The sequence below is a fragment of the Mercurialis annua genome, linkage group LG4 (genome assembly GCF_937616625.2).
Source record: "Mercurialis annua linkage group LG4, ddMerAnnu1.2, whole genome shotgun sequence".
Lineage (NCBI taxonomy): Eukaryota > Viridiplantae > Streptophyta > Magnoliopsida > Malpighiales > Euphorbiaceae > Mercurialis > Mercurialis annua.
Genome location: NC_065573.1, coordinates 23,754,385 through 23,776,060, shown reverse-complemented (window position 1 = coordinate 23,776,060; position 21,676 = coordinate 23,754,385). Strand labels below are relative to the sequence as shown.

Below are 21,676 nucleotides of genomic sequence, written 5' to 3'. Positions count from 1 at the left end.
TGAAATCCCTGGAGGTGTGAAATTTGGAATCATTGGTGATAAAAAGGTCAAGAAGGTTAACATAACCCCTGAAAGGGGAAAATGATTGGCTCATGGAATGTTAGGGGTATCAATGACCCCATTAAGCACTCAGAGATTAGAAAATGGGTGGATAATAACCAGCTATCTCTGTTTGCTATCATTGAAACTAGGGTACGTATGGAGAATGTGGATAGAGTTTGGAATAGGTTAAACTTCAGGAATTGGAGTTTGGTGAATAATAATGGTTGTGGTCAGAATGGCAGAATTTGGGTTATACACAAAAAAGAGATTCAGTTCAGGATGATTCAGCAAACTGATCAAATTATTCATGGAGAAGTTAATGGTAATGGTAAGAATTTCTTATGTACTTTTGTCTATGGCTTGAATGATAGTGCTGGGAGGAAATCCTTATGAGATAAGATAATTTACCTGGCTGGGGAGATTGATAAGCCATGGATTGTTTTAGGAGACTTTAATGCAGTGCTTGGAGACAGTGAGAGGTGTGGTGGTAATACTGTGAGCCATCATGATTGTGAGGATTTTCAGAATTGTGTTGATAGTTCTAAGTTGATAGAAATGAGGTGGAAGGGTAGCAAATACACCTGGAATAATAACCAACTTGGTGAAAATAGAATCTGGAGGAGAATTGATAGAGTGCTGATTTCAGAAAGTTGGCTGCAATCTTTTGAGGCTGAGGCATGGATCCAGAATCAGGGGATCTCAGATCATGCTGCTCTAGTGGTTAAGTTCATGGAGCCAGTGGTGATGAAATTTAAACCTTTCAGGTTTTTTAACATGTGGACTGAATCCAGTATGTTTATGGAGATAGTCAAGAGGGTTTGGAGTGAACCTGTTGTGGGGCATAAAATGTACAAGGTTGTTCAGAAGCTCAAGAAGTTAAAGAAGGAGTTGAGAATGCTCAACAGAAGTAGTTTTAATGATATTTCTGGGAAAGTTATAGATATGAGAGAGAGACTCAAAAGAATTCAGGATAATCTGCAGGGTGATCCTATGAATGCCTGTTTTCTTGAGGAAGAGAAAGATGTAGTGGGCCAGTTCAGAGATCTTTTGAGACTTGAGGAGAATTTTTATAGACAGAAATCCAGGGTTCAGTGGATTGATTTGGGGGATCTGAATACAAAGTTTTTCCATAAGTCTCTGTTACAAAGACAGTCTAGTAACAGAATTACTCATTTAAGGGTGGATGGAGTAATGATTGATGATCAGGAAAAGTTATCAGAGTGTATTGTGGAATATTATAAAAATCTAATTAGGAGATATAAGCAAAGAAGCAGTAGTGTTAACTATGCTATTATGGAGAATGGTACATCAGTTTCTGATATTGATAAAAACATGTTATGTGCTGAGGTTAGTGATTCTGAGATTAAAGATGCAATTTTTGGCATTGGATCTGAGAAAGCTCCAGGAGCTGATGGTTATAATAGCTTGTTTTTTAAAAAGAGCTGGAGTGTGGTGGGAGAAGAAGTCTGTGATGCTGTCAAAGATTTCTTTGAATCTGGAAAGCTCCTGAAGCAGGTAAATGCCACTATCATAACTATTATCCCTAAAGTAGTTAATGCTGAGCTTCTAAATGATTATAGACCTATTTCTTGTTGTAATGTCATTTATAAATGTATTACTAAGATTCTGGCTAAGAGACTGAGTAGATGCCTGGGGTATTTAGTTAGTAATTCACAATCTGCTTTTGTGCCCGGGAGGAAAATTAGTGATAACATCTTGTTAGCCCATGAACTTGTGCATAATTATCATAAATCTAAAGGTAGGGGAGATTGTGCCATGAAAATTGATTTGAGGAAAGCTTATGATTCTATTAATTGGGATAGCATAGAGGAAGTGTTATTAGGGATGAAATTTCCTGATAAATTCATAAAGTGGGTGATGGTTTGTGTGAGAACCCCTAGCTTTTCTGTTATGGTCAATGGCAGTCCAGAGGGATACTTTGCTGGTGCTTGTGGAGTAAGACAGGGTGATCCCATGTCTCCATTATTGTTTGTTTTAGTAATGGAATACTTATCTAGGGCACTTAAGGTTATGTGTGAGGAGGGTTTTGGTTATCATTATGGTTGTAAAGAGTTGAAGATTAAGCATCTATGCTTTGCAGATGACTTATTTATTTTTTGTAAATGCAATTTGAAGAGTGTGAAACAAATCTCCAATGTTCTGAATCATTTTCATGATGTTACTGGTTTGGAAATGAATGTTAGCAAGAGTTGCATATACTTCAATGGGGTGGTTGATAGTACTAAAGCTACTGTTTTACAAGAGATTGGCTTCAAGGAAGGGTCACTTCCTGTCAAGTACTTAGGAGTGCCTTTGATCAGTATAAGGTTAACTAAGGGGAATTGCAGTGGTTTAATTGAAAAGATCACTAGAAGAGTATCAAGTTGGACTGTTAAGCATCTGACTTATGCTGGTAGAATGCAATTAGTGAACTCTGTGTTATTCAGTATGCAGGTCTATTGGAGTTCAATGTTTTTACTTCCCATTTCAGTTACTAAAGAAGTTGAGAAGATCTGCAGGAACTTTTTTGTGGAAAGGCTCTTGTGAAAGTAAAAATGGCAATCTAGTGGCTTGGGAGAATGTTTGTAAGAAGAAAAGTGAAGGTGGTTTGGGGATTAAGAATATGGTTGTCTGGAACAGAGTGGTTATTATGAGACATGTTTGGGATTTAATTGTTGAAAGGAATTCCCTGTGGGCAATGTGGGTGATTAGAAACAAATTGAAGATGCTCAGCTTCTGGGGCATAACTAAACCATTAGTAGCTAGCTGGAGCTGGAGATGCCTATTTAAAGTTAGAGATGAGTTGAAAGAGTGTTTTGAGTACATTCTGGGGAAAGGTGATATGTCTTTCTGGTTTGATCCTTGGGTGGGAGGAAAAGCTTTAAGTGATATGTTTCCTGGCATTTCAATTGCTGATTCTGATATACCAAAGCAAGCTAAAGTTAAAGACTTATGGAGAAGAGGTGGCTGGAGGTTACCTGATCCTTTTGATGATCAAAGTGAAGAAGCTTGGGATATGATTAAAAGAGACTTTAGTGTGCAGGATGCGTGTGAAGATAACATCAAGTGGAAGCTTAATAAAACTGGGAAATTTACAGTGAGGTCTGCCTGGGAGCATTTTAGGGACCAGAATGATGAGGTTAGCTGGTGGAGAGTCCTTTGGAATCCAGGCAATGTTCCAAGACACAGTTTCATTTCCTGGTTAGCAATCAAGCAGAAACTGAGAACTAGAAGTAAGCTAAAAAGGTGGGGTTGCATTGATTCTGAGATTTGTGTACTTTGCAATAGAGAGGTAGAAGATATTGAGAACTTGTTTTTTGATTGCTGTGTGTCTAAAAAAGTTTTTGAGAAAGCTATCAGGAATTGCTTGATGAATAGAGAAGTGTATGGATGGAGGAGAGAATGCTTCTGGTTCAGCAGAAAAAGCAAAAGGCAAGAGCTTGCTGGCTAAAGTTAGAAGAATCAGTTTCTGCTGTGCCATTTACAACATCTGGAAAGCAAGGAACAATGTGATTTTCAAGAAGGAGAAGATTGATGCTGATAGGATTTATATGTGGATAAGACATGATGTGCTGCTGAAGTTGTTCTCCCTTAGATGTAATTCTGCAAGTTTTTTGAATTTGTATCAGAAGTGGCAAAGTTGTAGCCTCTCTGATTGATTGAGTCTGAGTCAGACTCTTGTTGTTTTGTGCTGTTTTGAGCTTAATCTAATCTCGGTTTTTACCAAAAAAAAAGATACGTGATGTGTACGCGTACTACCCTGAGTACAGGAATGAAATCGCAGGGTTTTGATTACATGTTATTTTAAAGATTTTCAGATACTCGCGAGAAGAGATTGAGACCTTTAACATTTTTAAAACGCGAAAAGTGTTTACTGTTTTTCCTAGATTTGCTACGGGTTTCGGAACAATCATTCTTATTCCCTAGAGCCGGTCTTAATTCGAGTTTCAGGTGGAAATCGGGTCGTAACAGCTGAGCTCATATATTTATCGTTTATCAAAAGAAAAAAAAAACTTATATATAGAAATTGATTAAAGGAATACCAGAAGTCATTTGACCTACAAAGTATATATATATATATATATATATATATATATATATATATATACTTTTTACGCCTAATGTCTCAAAAAACTCTGATCTTTTAGCCCTTTTTCAATCCTACCTTAACGTTAAAAACTGGTCAATTCAACCCTATTTTGCATTTTATCGTTTCAATTGTACTCTAAAATATAAAATTAACGTCTTTTTCGTTTAGAAAAAAATTCAAAAACGTTCTCCATGTATAGCATATGTTAATTCTATGTGCCTAAAATTTGAAATTAAATTTAATTAAATTAATTAAAAATTTAAATTAGTTTTAATTTGATTATGATATTTAGTTAGTTTTTAAAAAATAAAGGACTTATTTGTACTTTTTTGAATGAAAATGAATTTAATTTTATCTTTATACTTAGTTAATTAAATGATTTCATCATTTAAGTAAAAAAATTGCAAAAATTAAAAAATCGGGTATAATTGAAATGATAAAATGCAAAATAGGGTAAAGTTGACCAGTTTTCAACGTTAGTATAGGATTGAAAAAGGTTAAAAGAACGAGTTTTTTTAAGACATTAGGCCTACTTTTTAAAAGCAAAGCACTAAACTTATTTTTTTTTCATTTGGTATCTCTTTATTTTTTTTATTGTTTCTCTTCTTTGCACTAACTGAAACGTTAAAACAAACGATAAATTTCTTTTAACTGTTCTCCTAATGTTCGTTTATCTCTTTCAAAACTCGACTTGACTTGTAAATCACCTTTTGTTACTCAATTGTTTTATTTCACATACACACATGCACTCAAATTGATACTAATTCAATTTTTCTTTTGAAAATTTAATACTTTCATCGAAACATTAAGATTTCTAAAAAATAATTATTTTTAAATACTATAAAATCTTATTAAATATTTTTTTATATAAAAATTAACTTTTTACCATTTCATATATTTACAAATAAATTTATTAATTTATATTACAATGGTCTAATTAATTCAAATTAAATCCATATAAATTTATTAATTAAAATAAACATATTTGTTTATCTAAAAATTGTTTGATTACTCTATCATTTAATATTTAAAAAATTAATCACAATAAAACAAACTTTAAATTAACTTTTTCTTGGAAAAAAGTGAACGACAGTTGTAAATTTTTGATCACACAATCTCGACTTAATGACAGATTCAGTGTTTGATCAAACATGAGTTCACTGTTCGATCAGACTCCCCGATCATACACGGATCAATTGAATTAAATACTTTACAATTATGACTAAATCTATAGTTTATTGCATAGCCTTTCCTTTATTGAGTTCCCATTTTCCATTAAAACACAATTCAACTTTATAGAAAATCACTAATGAACATTTTCATTCCCTACATATAAAAGAGAAGTAATGTGACATGAAATACAAAGAGTAGTAGTAATTCATTCTTTTTTACCCAACCGTCGCCAAAACACACATACCACAACGACATTATACAACAAAAACAAAAACATTTTTTGCTTAGCAAAATTACCATTTGTTAGCATCATTTAGCATCATCCATCTCAAAAATCTTTTTTTTTCTCTTTCACCATATAAATATATAAATAGAGAGCAACAACAAAACCAGCACCAAATCTCATCAATCATCAACCCCAAAAACCCCTCTTCTCCTATGAAAATTCAATCTAATTCTTAATCCTATCCAATCGATCCTTGCAATTCACAATAAACCCAGATCATTTTCACCCTCAATCTTTTAATTTTTATTCAATTGTTTGATTATTCGATTCATTGACTCGATCTGTTTCTCAATGATTTGGGTGGAATTTGAAGCATAGATATGTATTTTTTGTGATGAATCTGATATGCTATAGTAGTCTAATTTGTTATCTAATTTAGAGTAATTTTAAAGATGCCTGGATTAGCTCAGAGAAATGAGCAATTGAGTAATGATAATGCAACGTGTAATAGTAGTGTTTACTCACTTTCTACCACCAATGGGTTCTGGTCGAAACACCGTGATGATGTTAGCTATAATCAGCTACAGAAGGTATACTTGGATGTTTTAATTTGTTTTCTGTATTGATTGTATATTGGGTTTTAATTGGATTGCTGTATTGTTACATATAATTTGGAGAAATTAATTTGGGTTTTAATGGGTGTAGATTGGATCTTATTGCTTAAGTTTAGTATTTGAGGATTGTTTTTGGGTAGTTTTTGATTTTGGTTATGAGTGTTTTGTTCACTAGATCCACTGTAACTCTTTATCAATGGGTTTTGTGTATAAAGTATTGGAGGGTAATGGCATTTCAGTGGTTTTGTCTGGTTTCTTAGAGGACAAGAATTAGTGGGTTGCTTGTTCAGGCTGAGTCATTTTAATGAGAAGTGAGAGCCTTATTAAACTATGATTGAGAAGTTTCTGCAAATGAATGTTGTTGGGCTAGGGGAGTGGTTTTCCATCTATTACGAACATGAACCGAGTGAAAGTATGCTCTCTATGTTTTGCGAGCATGCTTGTAGTCATTTTGGTGCTTAAAGAATTGTTAGAGAATTTAATTTTTATCTTTTAGAATAGTTTTAAGAGTTTGTTTTTTATTGAAGCCGATTTTGATCAGTGAGTAACAAAGCTTTTATGTTCTTGTAGTACTGGACTGACTTGCCACCTCAAGCTCGACATAAGCTACTACGGATTGACAAGCAAACTCTATTTGAGCAAGCTCGTAAAAACATGTACTGTTCTAGATGTAATGGACTACTGCTCGAAGGCTTTTTGCAAATTGTCATTTATGGCAAGTCTTTGCAGCAGAACAGTGAAGGCGGACATCTTCCTAAAAACCGATCAGGAGCCTCAAAAACTTATAATGACGGTGAATTGAGTATGACGAATGGGTGCCAAGATGAAATTCAGGATCCATCTGTCCATCCCTGGGGGGGTCTGACTACAACACGTGATGGCTCATTGACGCTATTGAACTGCTATTTGTTTTCAAAGTCTCTTAAAGCTCTCCAAAATGTGAGTGCTGATTGGATCTTGATGTCCAATTATTTCGTTCTTTCCCTTTTTTGGAAACTGATTGTCCTCTCGAAATCAGGTTTTTGACAGTGCTCGAGCAAGGGAACGTGAAAGGGAATTACTCTATCCGGATGCCTGTGGTGGGGGAGGTCGGGGTTGGATAAGCCAAGGAATTGCAAGTTATGGTAGAGGACATGGAACTAGAGAAACATGTGCTCTGCACACTGCAAGGCTTTCTTGCGACACTTTAGTGGATTTCTGGTCAGCACTTGGAGAAGAAACTCGGCTGTCTCTTTTAAGAATGAAGGAAGAGGATTTCATTGAGAGGCTTATGTACAGGTGTGTCTGCATTTATCTATATGCTTATCCTTTATATACATAATTCAGTTGGTGACCTGAAGCTACTTTGTTTACTGCCAATGCGCTACTGAGGAAGTAAGAATTAGAACTATAAGGATGGTTTTAGCTAAGAAATTAGGAATGCCCCAGAGATAAGAGACAAAAGTCTGTCAAAAAATGTCACATTTTGTTTAATCAGGACATGATATGGTAGATGTAAAAGGACACTGAAGGAGTAGACTGCCAATTGCGTATAGATTGGGACTATTTCCTCCCCATTTGTACATTATGCGGCATATTATAGTCTCATTCGTGCTCATATGTTATGTTATTTCAGATGCATGTATTTGTTTTCTGAGAACTAACTTGAAAATCCACACAAATGTAGTGTTACTGGCTTTAGACAATTATCTTTAGGCTATGTTGCTTCACTTTATAATAGCATATGGTTTGGTAACGATTATCTCCATGCATACCATTAAATCTATAGTTCAAATTTATAGCACTCAAAAGAAAAAAAGGTAAATGAAAAATAGAGAACTCTAAGAAAGTCATGAAATAGTGTTACTCTCATCCGGAGTGGTCGGAGTTCAAATGAAGTCCTATTAGCAAATAGGAGGGTTTCTGTTTAGTTACAGGTTGGAGTAATAAAAGTGACATCACTCTTTCGATTTTCTTTTGGAAGTTAATTCTGCAAGTGATCCTTGAAGATTTTTGAAATTTGGAGGTGATTTGTAGAGGAGTTGACAGATGGGGCAACCTTTGAGAAAATTTCAATTTTTGAATGTAGATTGTCATGTAGCTGTTAGCTAAACCTTTCTTTATCATCTCTTTAAATTTCTTATGAAGGTTGTGATTAGCTGATGCCTTTTTTTTATACTCTTAGTTAATCATGTACTGCTCGTTATTATGCTGCATAATTCCTGAAATGGGTTTGGCTCCAATTCTTTCTCCTTTAATAAATTGTGTGTTCCTGCCACAGGTTTGACAGCAAGAGATTTTGCAGAGATTGCAGACGTAATGTTATTCGTGAGTTCAAGGAGCTAAAGGAGCTGAAACGCATGAGGCGAGAACCTCGTTGCACTAGTTGGTTTTGTGGTGCAGATACGGATTTCCAATATGAGGTTTTTCTTTTTCCTTATGATTTTGTGCTTCTGAATGAAGATTTAGAAGTCAGTCAGTCACCAAGAAATGCTGATCATGTTATATGTTTTTATCAGTTTCTCATATATTATCGATCACTTGATGAGATTTGATTGACGTGACATGTTTTCTCTATTATTACCTCAGGTGACTGATGATGCTATCCAAGCTGATTGGCGCCAGACATTTGCAGATACTGTTGGATTATATCATCACTTTGAATGGGCAGTTGGGACAGGAGAAGGGAAAGCCGACATTCTAGAATTTGAAAATGTAGGCATGAATGGAAGTGTTCAAGTCAGTGGCTTAGACCTTGGTGGTTTAAGTGCATGTTTTATCACCTTGAGGGCTTGGAAACTAGACGGGCGACGTACTGATCTTTCTGTAAAAGCTCATGCGTTAAAGGGTCAACAATGTGTGCATTGCAGGCTAGTAGTTGGTGATGGTTTCGTTACAATCACTAGAGGGGAAAGCATCAGAAGATTTTTTGAACATGCCGAAGAGGCTGAGGAAGAAGAGGTAGTTGAGTCTTAATTATCATCTTTTCTACCATCTAATTGCTTTAAAATCTAATTCGAGTACTTCTGGGCATTATTCTTTCTACTTTATATGTAATAGTGTTTCCTTTCTTGAAAATTCTTAAACTTCTAGGATGATGATTCCATGGACAAGGATGGAAATGAGCTGGATGGAGAATGCTCCCGTCCACAAAAACATGCGAAGAGTCCGGAACTTGCTCGAGAATTTCTTCTTGATGCTGCTACTGTTATTTTTAAGGAACAGGTATGTTTAAAGTCTTGCAATCTGCTCGTCTTTTCTAACTGTTGTATGAGGAATTATTTCCACTTTGGAAGTTTTGTGAATTTTGAATGTACATATGCTGTCTTCTAGCATTGGGAAATGATGTGGTAGGTTGCATAGGGAAACTAGCATCAGGTTGAATTGTTGACAGGAAAGAATGGCTTCTATTAATTTAGTGTCCTAGTGCCAGTTTCCTCAGCTAATTTGCATTTGGATTGTAAACTTGAAAATAGAGAAAATATGAATGTGATTTGAAAAAAGTAGAGCGACATTGAGTAGTTGAACCAAAACATTCTAATCTGATTTCTGTAAAGTAGAGGTCAAAGCAAGTGGTCCTTTATGTGATGACACAAATGAAGAAACTTGAGTAATGCAAACCCTAGAACTTTGCAATCTAAAAGTCTGTTATATTAAACTAGGAAAAACAGAAGGTAAGAAAAAGAATTTCTTTTCCAAATACTCCCTCCGCCCCGTTAAAGAAGTCTCATTGTAACTTTTACAATGTCCCACTTAAGAAGTCCCATTGGAATTTTTAGCACTTATTATCTTAAACTTACTCTTTTACCTCTTCTGTTATCTTAATGTTTGAACACAATTTACAAGATAATCAATTACAAAGTTAAATTTTACAGAAATTAATAAGGGTAAAATTAGAATTGGATATATAAATTTGTTTTTACTTTGTGCAAAACAACATGAGAATTTTTACATTGGACAGAGGAAGGGAGTACAACTGTACAAGGTTAGATATGTTATTGTGACATAAGGGCGCCCGAGCACAAATTTTCTTTCTTACGCTTTACAGTAAGCTCAGTCTATTAAATCATATTGTCAGGAATAGACCTTATTGTCAGGAATGCCTCTATTTACTTTAGTTTCATGCATGTGCCTTGGCTTATAGATAGAAATTGTTGGCTTTGTGATATATCTGGTTATTGGCATATAATTGTGGCTGTCTGTCTGATAATCTCTTATAATCATCATCACCAACCATGTATAGAAAATTAATGCAGTAAAATCTTCACTAATCTAGATGTGCTAAACAAGGCGAAGATTAGCTGGCACAATGTGTACATTCTGGTGCTTTGTACAGAAGATGCAGTTGTATGTCTCTTTATATGGAACTTCACATTCTCTACTACTTATACTGTTTGATGCACATTTCAGGTTGAAAAGGCTTTCAGAGAAGGAACTGCACGCCAAAATGCACACAGTATCTTTGTTTGTCTTGCACTAAAACTGCTTGAAGAGCGTGTTCACGTTGCATGCAAAGAAATTATCACATTGGAGAAGCAGGTATTACTAGTTATTTTGTGTTAGATTTAGTCTGAGCTGTGCGTCAAAATTGGGGAGCTAACCAATTGTGTTAGCTCAATTGGTACACCTGCAGGTAATTGCAAGTGGGGGTTATGGGTGTAAAAGCCAGACCCTTCTCCTAAGAAAGGCATTTAGTTTAGGAGAAATATGTGACAAGTGAAATTGTTCCCCGCAGATGAAACTTCTTGAAGAAGAGGAAAAAGAAAAACGTGAAGAAGAGGAACGCAAGGAGCGGAGAAGGACAAAAGAACGAGAGAAAAAACTCCGAAGGAAGGAGAGGTTAAAAGGCAAGGAAAAGGATAAAGAAAAGAAGAGCTCCGAATCCAATGATACCTTTGAGGCCTCGGAAGAAAAAACCTTTGCAGATGTTGATGAGGAACCTAATACTGTCATCAGCTTAAGAGATTCAGTGAGTGAAACTGGTGATACTCTATCCGTGCCTGAATATGCTGATAGTCAGGAACAAAAATCTCTGAATTCCATGATGCAAAATGATTTCTATGATAGTCTGAGCGGAGAAATTACTGATGTGCAAGATGCGGCTGGTTCTTTTACAATTGAGCAGTCAAAATTTTCCCGCCAGAGACTGAAATTTCGAAAAGAAGTTCAAGCTGATCCCTCAACGAAGTGGTCTGATAGACGTCGATGTGCAGTTGTTTCAGAAAATGGGGCTACCGTCAGCAGGTCCGAGTCGAGACATTACAGTGATAATTTTGAGACACCTACAAAGGGTGTCAACACATCACATAGGCAATCAAGGATCAATGGCCCAAAGTCCAATGGTCGAAATTGTGGCCTCAAGTTTAGTGAGAAGTTCCATTGCCTCAACAACAAGATGAATGACAGACATGACTTTCATTCTTGCAGCTGTCACCAAAACAATGAATACAGAGTGAAGGTTGAACCGCAAGTTTCTGCAGTAAGAATCGTCAGAGATAGCAAACCTGTTGGTAAGTCAGAATCTACGACGGATATGTCCAGACAATTTTATCGTGGGAACAAGTATGGGCAGACAGATTACATCCGTGAAGGTTGTGGAAGAGTCAAGAATAATTCTTCTGGCAGAGAAATGCTTCATTCTAAGAAAGTTTGGGAGCCTCTGGAATCTAACAAAAAGTATCCTCGGAGCTGCTCAGACACTGATGTCACCTTGAGGTCATCTAGTTTCAAGATTGAGGGTGTAGAATCTGATGCTAACCTTTTTGAGTCATCCGGTGATACATGTTCAGGTGAAATTACTGGATTTTCTGATGAAATTGATCACGAGGACAAAAATATGGAGGAATCAGGAAACTCTAGTGTTAATAAAGACTGCAATAACGGACATAATGTGAAAGCCACAGATGACCCTGGTTACTTGACAATTCCTTTTGGTGATGCCAGCTCATGTCCTGCTAGTAAGAACTCTGGTTTTTGTGGGAGTTCTGATCCCAGCTTAGGTAGTTCTTCAAATTCTGATAACTGCTCTTCTTGCCTTAGTGAGGGAGACAGCAATACAGCTTCTTCTAGCCATGGGAATTTGGAATCATCTTCCACATCGGATTCAGAAGATACCAGTCAACAATCAGAAGGAAGAGAAGCTTTACTGTGCGAAAATGGTTTCTCAAATCCTCATGAAGTGGACATGGAGAACAAACCAAGTGTAAATGGAGGGGACACATATGGAAGCAGGAAGCAATTTGCACTTCCACCCGAACCTCCAAGAATGAATTCCGTGGGAAATATGCGGACAAAAACTGCCCAAAACACTGAGCACGCAATACCAACTGCTGCTGTAGGCTCGCAACATCAAGGCATGTTTCAAACCATGCAAAACCAAAACTTGCAATATCCAGTGTTTCAAGCTCCTTCATTGAATTACTATCATCAAAATCCAGTTGCTTGGTCTGCTGGCCCGCCTAATGGATTAGTGCCTTTTCCCCACCCTAACCATTACCTCTATGCTGGTCCTCTTGGTTACGGTTTGAATGGAAATTCACGTTTGTGCATGCAGTATAGTCCAGTACAGCATTTAGCAACTCCCATGTTTAATCCTGGTGCGGTTCCAGTTTACCAGCCAGTTGGAAAGGCCAATGGCTTGAGCTCGGAGGAGAGAACAAAGACGGCTCATATGCAGGAAGCTTCGACTGATTCTATGACAGAGAACAAGGTTTCAGCTGGGTCGCATTTAATGGAAATGCCTACAAGCGGAGAAGGCGGGAATCCTGCCAAATTGCATGTCAGTAACTCCAGCTTTTCCTTGTTCCACTTCGGCGGGCCTGTAGCTCTTTCAACAGGATGTAAGCCAGAATCGAAAGATGGGATTGTTGATCTTTCTTCAAAAATCTCGGGGGATCAAGTTGGAAATGACCCTGCTTGCAATAATAAAGAGACTGCTATGGAAGAATACAACCTGTTTGCAGCAACCAATGGCATAAGGTTTTCCATCTTCTAAAATGTTAGCGAGAAATTGTGACAGGACTCTGGCAGTGCAGTCTAGCAGTCTCAGTCTACTTATTTGCTTTCGAAAATTCGAGTACTTCTGAAGCCAATACACAATAATCTTCCTATGAGAAATTGCAATTCAGCTATAGTTTTTTATTTTTTCAGTTTGATTGGTGACCAATTTGTCTCATTTTTTAAAAAATGTAGAGAGAAAAGTTGGAAGAGTGATATAATGCTTGAGATTTTCTGTATGAGGGCAGGTTTTTTTCTTATTCATAATGAAGCATTTGTTGGTATGAATTTTGGTATGAATTTAAACTGAAGAAATATACTTTTGGGAGACTTAGAACTCTCTAAACTAGCTAGCATTGTAAATGAACAAGTCGAACTGAGCCTGGTCAGCCTTTGCGTTGTTCACATTCGGTTTGTGAGAGGAAATTGATAAGTACCTTCTAGGAATTCCTTCTGCTGCCTTCTTAGTTGTTCCTCTTATGCAATCGTTTAGAGTGCCCTTACTATAGATGGTGTTTGGGATAATGTTATCGTTGGAGACTTATCTGACGAATTGAGTTCTTGGACCGCGATTTCTTATGGGCACAGGCATCCCAGGTAATTCAGTCTTATGGTTAAGTTACTTAGTATGGTACTGAAGCTTTGTGATCGATAGGTCTAGAGTTCAATTCACAGTAATCCTCATTTAATTAATCAAATGCATAAGGTACCATTTGATTATTAAATGCATAAGATAAAATGGGCACCCGCGCGTGCGGAAGTGTGTTAGAGATAATATTATTGTTGGAGTCTCACTTAATAGTCTAAACTTTTAAAGAGGCCATGGGTGAATTGGTTATTTAACAGATAGCAAGGCTCAACAAGCATTATTAGGATGGATTTTCCTATACATTAAAGATCAGCGACGAACTACATAATAGAAAATAACTCATTTTACACAATAAAAGTGATTAATTCATATCTAAATGAATGTATGTAGTCGTGAGTATTGAACTCGGAAGCTGCCAATGTGGGCCTAGCTTGAATGGCTAAGGGCTAAGGTACCTCTAATTGCATCAATAGGTTGTGGGTTCGAACCACGCATTGGTAACTAACAACTAACAACTGAGACTCGAAAGAGTCGATTCCCATCTTTGATAAAAAAAAAAAAAAAACTCGGAAGCTCCACAAAATTCTCATAAAATAAGAAAATCAATCATCAAGATGAAATATTAAACCTGGAGATCAGTAAATTGAATAGCCTACATCTTCTCCAGTGACCGTTCATTGTTTACATACCAGACAAAGCACATATAAGATGAGCATCAGTATGTCAAAAATACTTGCACTGTGATATTCATAAGGAGCATCAATCAATAGCATATAATGGAAAAATAGCTTAAATTCTTGCAGGACAAAATAATATGAACACAATGCAACTCGGATCACCAACCGAAAAACTGAAATTGGTAAGCTAATAATTTGTGAACCTAAAATAAACACAATCAGTTGTTCAATGTATACGCAAAAATGTATTATAGAAAACAACATTTCAGTTTCTTGCTCGAGAGAACCGTAAAACAGCAAGATAGAATCCCGGCTCGTCCACATATTCAGTTATCTCAAAAGAATTATTAGATGCAGCATTCTGCAGGGTCATCTTATCAGGCAGTTCAGAAACTATAACATCTTTGTATTGTTTCCGTTGCTGCTCCAACGCTTCCCTTCCTTGGGGATGGCTAATGACCACTCTTGCACCTATGCAATCAATAGGCACAAGTCAAATCCACAAGCAGGTAAATAAATTTTACTTCACTACTTGTCATAACCATGCAATTTATCGATTTGTGTTAGTTTGATTTTATAATATAAATTTATTGTTTGATTACGGATAATTTTTTTGCTTTTAGAGATTTTTTAAAACCATTAACAAAAAATTTTGAGTAAATAATGGGTTCGACATCTGATACTAGTTAAAACCCACCCCCACCTCCCTTGTATTTTGGTACCGCCACTGTTTATGACAAACAAAAGTTTCCGAACAAACATCATACAAATAGTAAGACAACATATAGGAAATATCAAAATTAGCTTCTCATAGTTAAGCTAGGTATGCTCATTCTTCTTCTCTTTCTCTATATAAAATTTATAAAAAAGAATAAATCTTATTTACCTTGTGAGCAATGTTGTGCGAGCGTCCCAAGAACCTGGTCGAGCTTGAAAGGCAAAGCTGGCAGAAAATAGAGAAATACAACATCCAAAGGAGCCCACTTTGCTGGCATATGTATCAGCTCCCCATGCCAACATTTAACTTTGTCATATTTTTCTTTGGTGATAGCCAATACAAAAAGCGAATCATGTATGACATGCAAAGGACTGGCGGGTGATGTATCAACCAATTGATCGACAAATTCTTCAGAGCCAATCAAAACCAAAACCCTCGAAGTCTCCCCAATCTCTCCCGCAGAAATTATCCGGCCAAGATTTTGTTTATGCTGTACGGAGTTCGAGTCTTCCAGATCAAGAAATGACCAATCCTTTTCTGCGAATTCTTCAAAGTTGATTACAGATACTGGACCCTCGTCATTTGATGGAACTGCAGCACCAATTGATGATTGGCGAGTGTGCAAGGAACAACATGAATTGGATAGAAACGAGCTGGAAAGAGAGGAAACTAAACGAACATGACAAGCAACAGTTCTATTGGAAATGTAATGAGAATGCAGCTGACGGTGACAGGACAAATGGCGGGAAGGCAACTGAAGGACAAGAGATGAAGGCATTGAAATAGAATTCATCGAAGAAACTAGCCTTCCCCCTTATGGCTGTTTATTAGATTTAAGATGAGCAGTACTGATGTTTCACAGTACGAGAAGAAAACGTTGTACTTGTAACCGATAAAAATCTCCAGGAGAACTTATTCAGTTCATCGACGTTACTATGTCAACAGATTGACAATGCCTTTTATCTTACTTCCTGATGAAAGAAAATACTAATGTCAAAACTAGTTTTTAAAATATACAAAAGAAGAGAAAGCAAATGTGAAAGACAATCAAATTGCCCAACAATGACAGCTGAAGAAAGTCTCAACAATTCTGAGTAGAAAAACAGCTACAATAACCTTTCAACTTAGTAACATACCATTAAATTAAATTCAGTTAATATAAAGGTACATTTTCTCCGAACCTGCCGAAAAATTACTAACACAAACATATCAAAGCTATAAACCAAGTGAAAATCCTCAAACTACAAAAAGAAAAAAATTTGGTTTTCCGGTTTCCTTTAGTTCAAACTGACCTGAAAAGCCAAACCGAACCAAAAACCAATCGAACCCCAAACCCTGAAGAATAAAAAAAGTCGTTAACCCAGAAATCTTGAATAATCCTGCATTTCTAACACAAGATAATTACAACACCAAGTTCAACAACACAAATTCATGGATTTTGCTACAATTTGAACAGCAACAGAGTTTCCAATCAAATAAATTCTGAAGATTCCAAGAAAGTTCATTCCTTTTATGTAGATTTTTAAAGCAGAGGCATAAAAAAAATAAAATTGAGGGGAAGAAATAAAGAAGCTAACCTTCTCTGCTCTCCAATGACTTCCTGGTGAGTGAGTGAGTGAGTGAAAGAACAAAAATGTTTAGCAGCGAGTTTTGGGCTCTTTGGCCCGCTTTCTGGAGTAAAAGGTACAAAATGACCCTCGTGTTTCTTCCCCTATACATAAATGACCTTCATAAAGTGAAACTTCAAACATTAAAGTATCCTCAACGGTTTGTTGGGGACTACACTAAACTGAAATGTTGTGACATAGTACTATTTTATAGTCATTTGAGCTATAAATATTTGGATTAATTGTAAATTAATATACGAACTTTACTTTAATTTGCAATTACAACACGAATTTTAAAATTTGGCAATTACCACATAAATTTCTATTTTTTAATAAATTGATACACCGAACTAGAAAAACACTAACGTGGACATTACCTTTTCCTAATCTTTATTTTAAATTTATGCCATTTTATTTTTATTTTCCTAAACTTTCCAAGACAATTTTAACTAGGTTTAGAAATTAGAATGCATTGTCTAGGACACACTTCTCAAAATGAAATTCCATTTTTAATCTAATATTCTAACAAGAAAAATATAATTTTAATAATATTTTTGTAGTTTGAAATTGTTGATTTTAGTTAAAATATCATTTCCGTTTTTATGCACTTTTTTTTTTATGAAGAACACAATAATTTCTATTAATTGAGACTATCACATATCCTCATCCCACACAAGAAGAAAATGACATGAAACAGAAGAATTCTGGTTGACAAACAGCAACAAAATACAAAAAGGGAAACTTCAAAATCAATCAAGATTATTAGGGAGTCTATTAAGAACAGAATGCTCTGGTTTGTGTGTGCACTCATAATCAAGATGAACAAATGCCCTCTCCACTTCAGGAAGTTCTTCAATCTTTATCTGCAATGACTCTCCAATAGCATGCGCTTCCTTTAGCGGCAAATCTTCCGGCAATTCAATATCGACCTGCCATTCAAACATTTCCGAAAACATAAATAAAACCCCGAAATGTAGGACTTGATAACTTTTTGCTTAGCATAGAATACGGATTGTGTAGTAACCTCGACAAAATAAAGAACGCCAAATGTATATGCGCGAACTGTGTCTACTCTTTTGATTCGCGGATGGTGGCCAATGACGAGATATGTAAGTTTCTGTAGGACCTCAGGGGACGCTGACTGTCCGATCAGCGAAACTACAAAACAAGCAGCCATTAGACACAAGCGCAAGACTAGTAATGTAGCATAGGGGTGAGCAACGGTCGGTTCGGTCATCGAACCGTCCAAAAATTCAAAACCGTTCGGTTTTTTAAAAATTTCGGTCACCGAACCGTATTAACCAAATTATATCAAAACCGTATTAATCAAACCGAAATATTACGGTTCGGTTCGGTTCGGTTCGGTCGAAAACCGTAATATTTTTTGTATGGTTTTTAGAAAGAAAAAAAAACAGTTTTTTAAAAAATAAAAAAAAAATGGAAAAATTTAACCTAGAGAGTACATGTGCTTTAAATTAAATCTATATTTATCTTTTTTTATTATAAAACTATAAAACTAAACAAGTTTAATATATAAATGTGAGTATATGAAAGTTTAAAACAATGTAATTTTTAAATACGGTCGGTTCGGTTATTACGGTTATTTTTTTGTAAAAACCGTAAACCAAACCGAATAGTCAAAATTTTAAAAATTCGGACCGTAACCGAACCATATTTTCAAATTATATTTCGGTTTGATTAATTCGGTTTGGTTCGGTTATTCGGTTTTGACCGTTTAATGCTCACCCCTAATGTAGCAGGAGCTATAGAGACTAGGTACAATATCAATGAAATTAACCTGCATTTTCAAGTACAGTTCCAGACCAATTGCAGATTGTATAAACTGCAAGAAGAAGAGCCCCAGCTGGATCGATCCACCAGTAGTATTTATCACCGAGGACCGCGGCTACCAAACCAATTACGTTGGTTACCACATCAAAGTAATGGTCCTGAAAATGATCATATGCAAATAAATGAATTGGAGCAGAGTTAGTTATTATGAACAGCAGGCCCGCCTTAGCGCGAGAGTAAGATTAATCCTTTAATCTGAAATTGCATACAATCTCTCTGCAGTAACGCGTGAAGGGAGAATTTATATAAAACCGACAACCCTCTTCGAATCATGAGCTGAAAATTGGATTTAGGATCAAACCTTGGCATATGCGCGAACAATATCATTCCCGGAACTTCTGCAGTAAAGCCATAAGACAAGTTTAACTGCAGTAGCTGTCAGCATGATTCCATACAACCATATCAATTGTTCCGTAGTCATCTTTGCAGATGGATCGTTCTGAATCAGTTGTTCTACGGCCTGGATCAGCACTTGAAAACCTATACACAACACGTACATACAACAAATCATCATTCATGTTTTGTAATTAGCCCTTATACCCAAATCAAGAACACCACATCTGAACTAAAATCGGGCTTAAGATTCATACCAAGCGTAGCCATAATAGCTGCAAAGATGATGATTCCTACCGGCTGCACCCTCAATTTTCCTATAGGATACTTATAGATATTAATGTTTTTCATCGACAAGTGCGTGAACCATAGTATCCCACCCGCCATGAGATCCAGCAACGAATCCAGAGTCGACGCTGCAATCGCCAAAGATCCACTCCGGATAGTCGCATATATCTGAAACATTCATAACAAGCCATATCAACCTTAACTCGATGTTTGAATTTGTCAAAATACGAAAGAAAAAACGAGTAGATAACCTTAAAAGCGAGCAAAAGGATGTTTGCCCAATTAGAAATTTTCATAGCTCTTTCATGCTGGATTTGTTCTTCATTTTCTTGGTCTTCATCAAGAGCTTGTGACTCATGACAGTCAACTTCCTCAAAAGATTTCAGAGTTGCAAATTGTTTTTCATAATATTCCTTCTCTCCTAATACAACAAATCAAAATATTCATTATTAATTGAAAACCACCCTCTTGTACACATATAAAACTGAAGTAAATCCAACTGATATTATCAAGAAAATATTCATCAGGACAAATTACAGATAAAATAAAATAGATTCCAAGTGACATTTTTTAAAATCACTGAATCTTGTCCTAATAAAAAACTGAAAAACAGAGCTGTTAAATTGTGTCAACTGCAACAGAAACAAACAAAGTGAACCAAACAGATCCTATAATTGATAATCTGTAATAAAATACCTTGAATCAAGCCCCTGGTTTTAGAAATATCAAGCTTGAAAGGAGACTCAGGATCAAGGCCGGCCTTAACTTTGTCAGGCAAATTCGAAAGAAAATCACATTTCAGATGAGTCACAGAGTTACATCTTTTTCTTCTTCTTCCTCCATTGTTCTGGTCCGAATTATGTTTATCTTCGCTTGACAGAAACGGTGTCGTCACGCTCTGGTCATCACTCTCACCATGGCTGCCAGTACCACCTTCCATATTAATGACAATCCTGACAAAAACTCAAACCCCAATATCAGGATTCAGAAAATACACAAACCCTTTGATTTATATATTTATTTCTCAACAAATCAGCAACTACGTTAATAAATCTATGATTGTTATTGATAAATATTGCAGGTTGGTTGTTGTCTTAAAACATTTGCGCCAAACACAGATACGGTTTTTATTACATGTGGTTTGTTTTAGTTTTGTAAGAATGGAAATTATAAGAAAATAAAATTTAATTAGTTTTTTTTGCTTTGTCAACTGGTGTCCTATAGGTACGCTGATATCATACGAACCTAGCGATACAATATTTAAATTTAAATAAATGCTACGCATTGCATGATATATTATGTTTAAGTAAAATTTAAAAATATGTTTTTATAATTTTAATAGTACATAATTTGTTTTGGTTAGTTTATGTTGGAACAATTGCTAAAACTGAACACGAATACGATGAGGCTGAGTCGCGGATTAGGTCGCTCTCTTTTAGACGTTTCGCGGCACAGTTCGGTGGTGTAAAGCTGACTAGCAACCGCGGCGTCCTTAGGATAAAACATCCGAAAATATACAGCTCTCACTGCACTGTGAAAGCAGCTTTGAAAACACTTTTTGAGTATTGCTCTTTTGCTTTGTTTCTGTTTGTTTTGAAATGAAAAAGAGACCATAGGCTGGAGGAAAAAAGTTGTTGAGTCAATCATAAAGATGGAACATAAATTGTTTACAACAGTCAAAAGCATATGAAGCAGTTCAAATGTTTATTTAAAAAATAAAAATCTGTTACATAATACAATTATTTATGTATCAAAAAAATAATAGTGTCAACCGAACCATCCAACTCAGACCAGGCCGGTCGGACGGCGCGTACGGTAAATACGGTAGGACGTAACTCCTAGCCTGTTCACAAAATTGGGTACCCCTTAGAGTCCAAACCCAAATGAGAAATTCCAAATTAATAAACTCAATTACTTGAGTTCTCCTAAATAATGTGGGACAACACATAAACTCTCCATCTTCTCATTTCAAATAATAAAGCACTTTCTTTTTTATTTTATTTTCCAAATTCAATTAATTTCAACATTTTACAGTCTATAAAGAGTTGAAATTACGGTGATAAAATAAATCATAATGATTTATAAAAAAAAAAGGATCAACGCGCTTCTTGAACTTGTGACACGGGGTCATTTAATCCAATTTTTACTTGTTTGAACAACTAATCCTCAAACTCTTCATTTTTGGGTTAGATAACTCCATAATTTATATTTTTATTGCAAAATATAAATTTAGGATAATTTTATCGCAACAATTAGAGAATTTTTTAATTTTTATTTTGCATTTTCACCTCTGATTTGTATTTTACGCGTTTTTAAAATACAATTATGGTATTATCGGACCCAAAAATAAAGAGTTTTAGGATTAGTTGCTCAAACAAGTAAAAACTGGGTTAAATGATCTTTTGTTACAAGTTCAGACGCTACGTTGACCCTTTGTTCATTTATAAATTATACAATTAATATCTTAGTAAATCTAAAATTTATTTTGGCTTT

The 21,676-nt window shown here is 35.7% G+C and overlaps 3 protein-coding genes across 4 annotated transcripts; 1 reads left to right on the top strand and 2 right to left on the bottom strand.

Moving 5' to 3' along the window:
* Nucleotides 1-5,604: 5,604 nt before the first annotated feature.
* Nucleotides 5,605-13,408, top strand: LOC126676888 (uncharacterized). The gene is made up of 8 exons (XM_050371211.2): nt 5,605-6,121; nt 6,716-7,084; nt 7,164-7,423; nt 8,406-8,547; nt 8,714-9,085; nt 9,218-9,349; nt 10,535-10,663; nt 10,860-13,408. Exons 1-8 carry the CDS (start codon nt 5,984-5,986, stop codon nt 13,116-13,118), a joined length of 3,801 nt encoding a protein of 1,266 aa, XP_050227168.1. The 5' UTR covers nt 5,605-5,983; the 3' UTR covers nt 13,119-13,408.
* Nucleotides 13,409-14,455: 1,047 nt separating this feature from the next.
* Nucleotides 14,456-16,846, bottom strand: LOC126678113 (uncharacterized). Of its 2 annotated transcripts, XM_050372995.2 has the most exons (4): nt 16,682-16,846; nt 16,397-16,439; nt 15,273-16,075; nt 14,456-14,857 (listed from the first exon to the last, which is right to left on the bottom strand). In XM_050372995.2, exons 3-4 carry the CDS (start codon nt 15,895-15,897, stop codon nt 14,652-14,654), a joined length of 831 nt encoding a protein of 276 aa, XP_050228952.1. In that variant the 5' UTR covers nt 15,898-16,075; nt 16,397-16,439; nt 16,682-16,846; the 3' UTR covers nt 14,456-14,651. The 2 variants fall into 2 exon arrangements, with proteins under 2 accessions (XP_050228952.1, XP_050228953.1); XM_050372996.2 differs by lacking the exons at nt 16,397-16,439; nt 16,682-16,846 and adding an exon at nt 16,241-16,382.
* Nucleotides 16,847-17,395: 549 nt separating this feature from the next.
* LOC126678112 (metal tolerance protein 4-like) lies at nt 17,396-20,292 on the bottom strand. Its single transcript, XM_050372994.1, has 7 exons — nt 19,880-20,292; nt 19,435-19,604; nt 19,153-19,351; nt 18,864-19,042; nt 18,510-18,660; nt 17,736-17,869; nt 17,396-17,640 (listed from the first exon to the last, which is right to left on the bottom strand). Exons 1-7 carry the CDS (start codon nt 20,121-20,123, stop codon nt 17,461-17,463), a joined length of 1,257 nt encoding a protein of 418 aa, XP_050228951.1. The 5' UTR covers nt 20,124-20,292; the 3' UTR covers nt 17,396-17,460.
* Between the last annotated feature and the right edge of the window lie 1,384 nt (nt 20,293-21,676).

Excerpts from the sequence above, each read along its gene's own strand:
- LOC126676888 (XM_050371211.2), top strand. The coding sequence starts at position 5,984 with ATGCCTGGATTAGCTCAGAGAAATGAGCAATTGAGTAATGATAATGCA. Across the intron at positions 9,086-9,217 it reads AAGAGGCTGAGGAAGAAGAG|GATGATGATTCCATGGACAA; the intron begins GTAGTTGAGTCT and ends TTAAACTTCTAG. Across the intron at positions 9,350-10,534 it reads CTGTTATTTTTAAGGAACAG|GTTGAAAAGGCTTTCAGAGA; the intron begins GTATGTTTAAAG and ends TGCACATTTCAG.
- LOC126678113 (XM_050372995.2), bottom strand. The coding sequence starts at position 15,897 with ATGAATTCTATTTCAATGCCTTCATCTCTTGTCCTTCAGTTGCCTTCC. Across the intron at positions 14,858-15,272 it reads CGCACAACATTGCTCACAAG|GTGCAAGAGTGGTCATTAGC; the intron begins GTAAATAAGATT and ends TTGATTGCATAG.
- LOC126678112 (XM_050372994.1), bottom strand. The coding sequence starts at position 20,123 with ATGGAAGGTGGTACTGGCAGCCATGGTGAGAGTGATGACCAGAGCGTG. Across the intron at positions 18,661-18,863 it reads TTGTTCGCGCATATGCCAAG|GACCATTACTTTGATGTGGT; the intron begins GTTTGATCCTAA and ends GATCATTTTCAG. Across the intron at positions 17,641-17,735 it reads GCGTTCTTTATTTTGTCGAG|GTCGATATTGAATTGCCGGA; the intron begins GTTACTACACAA and ends TTTGAATGGCAG.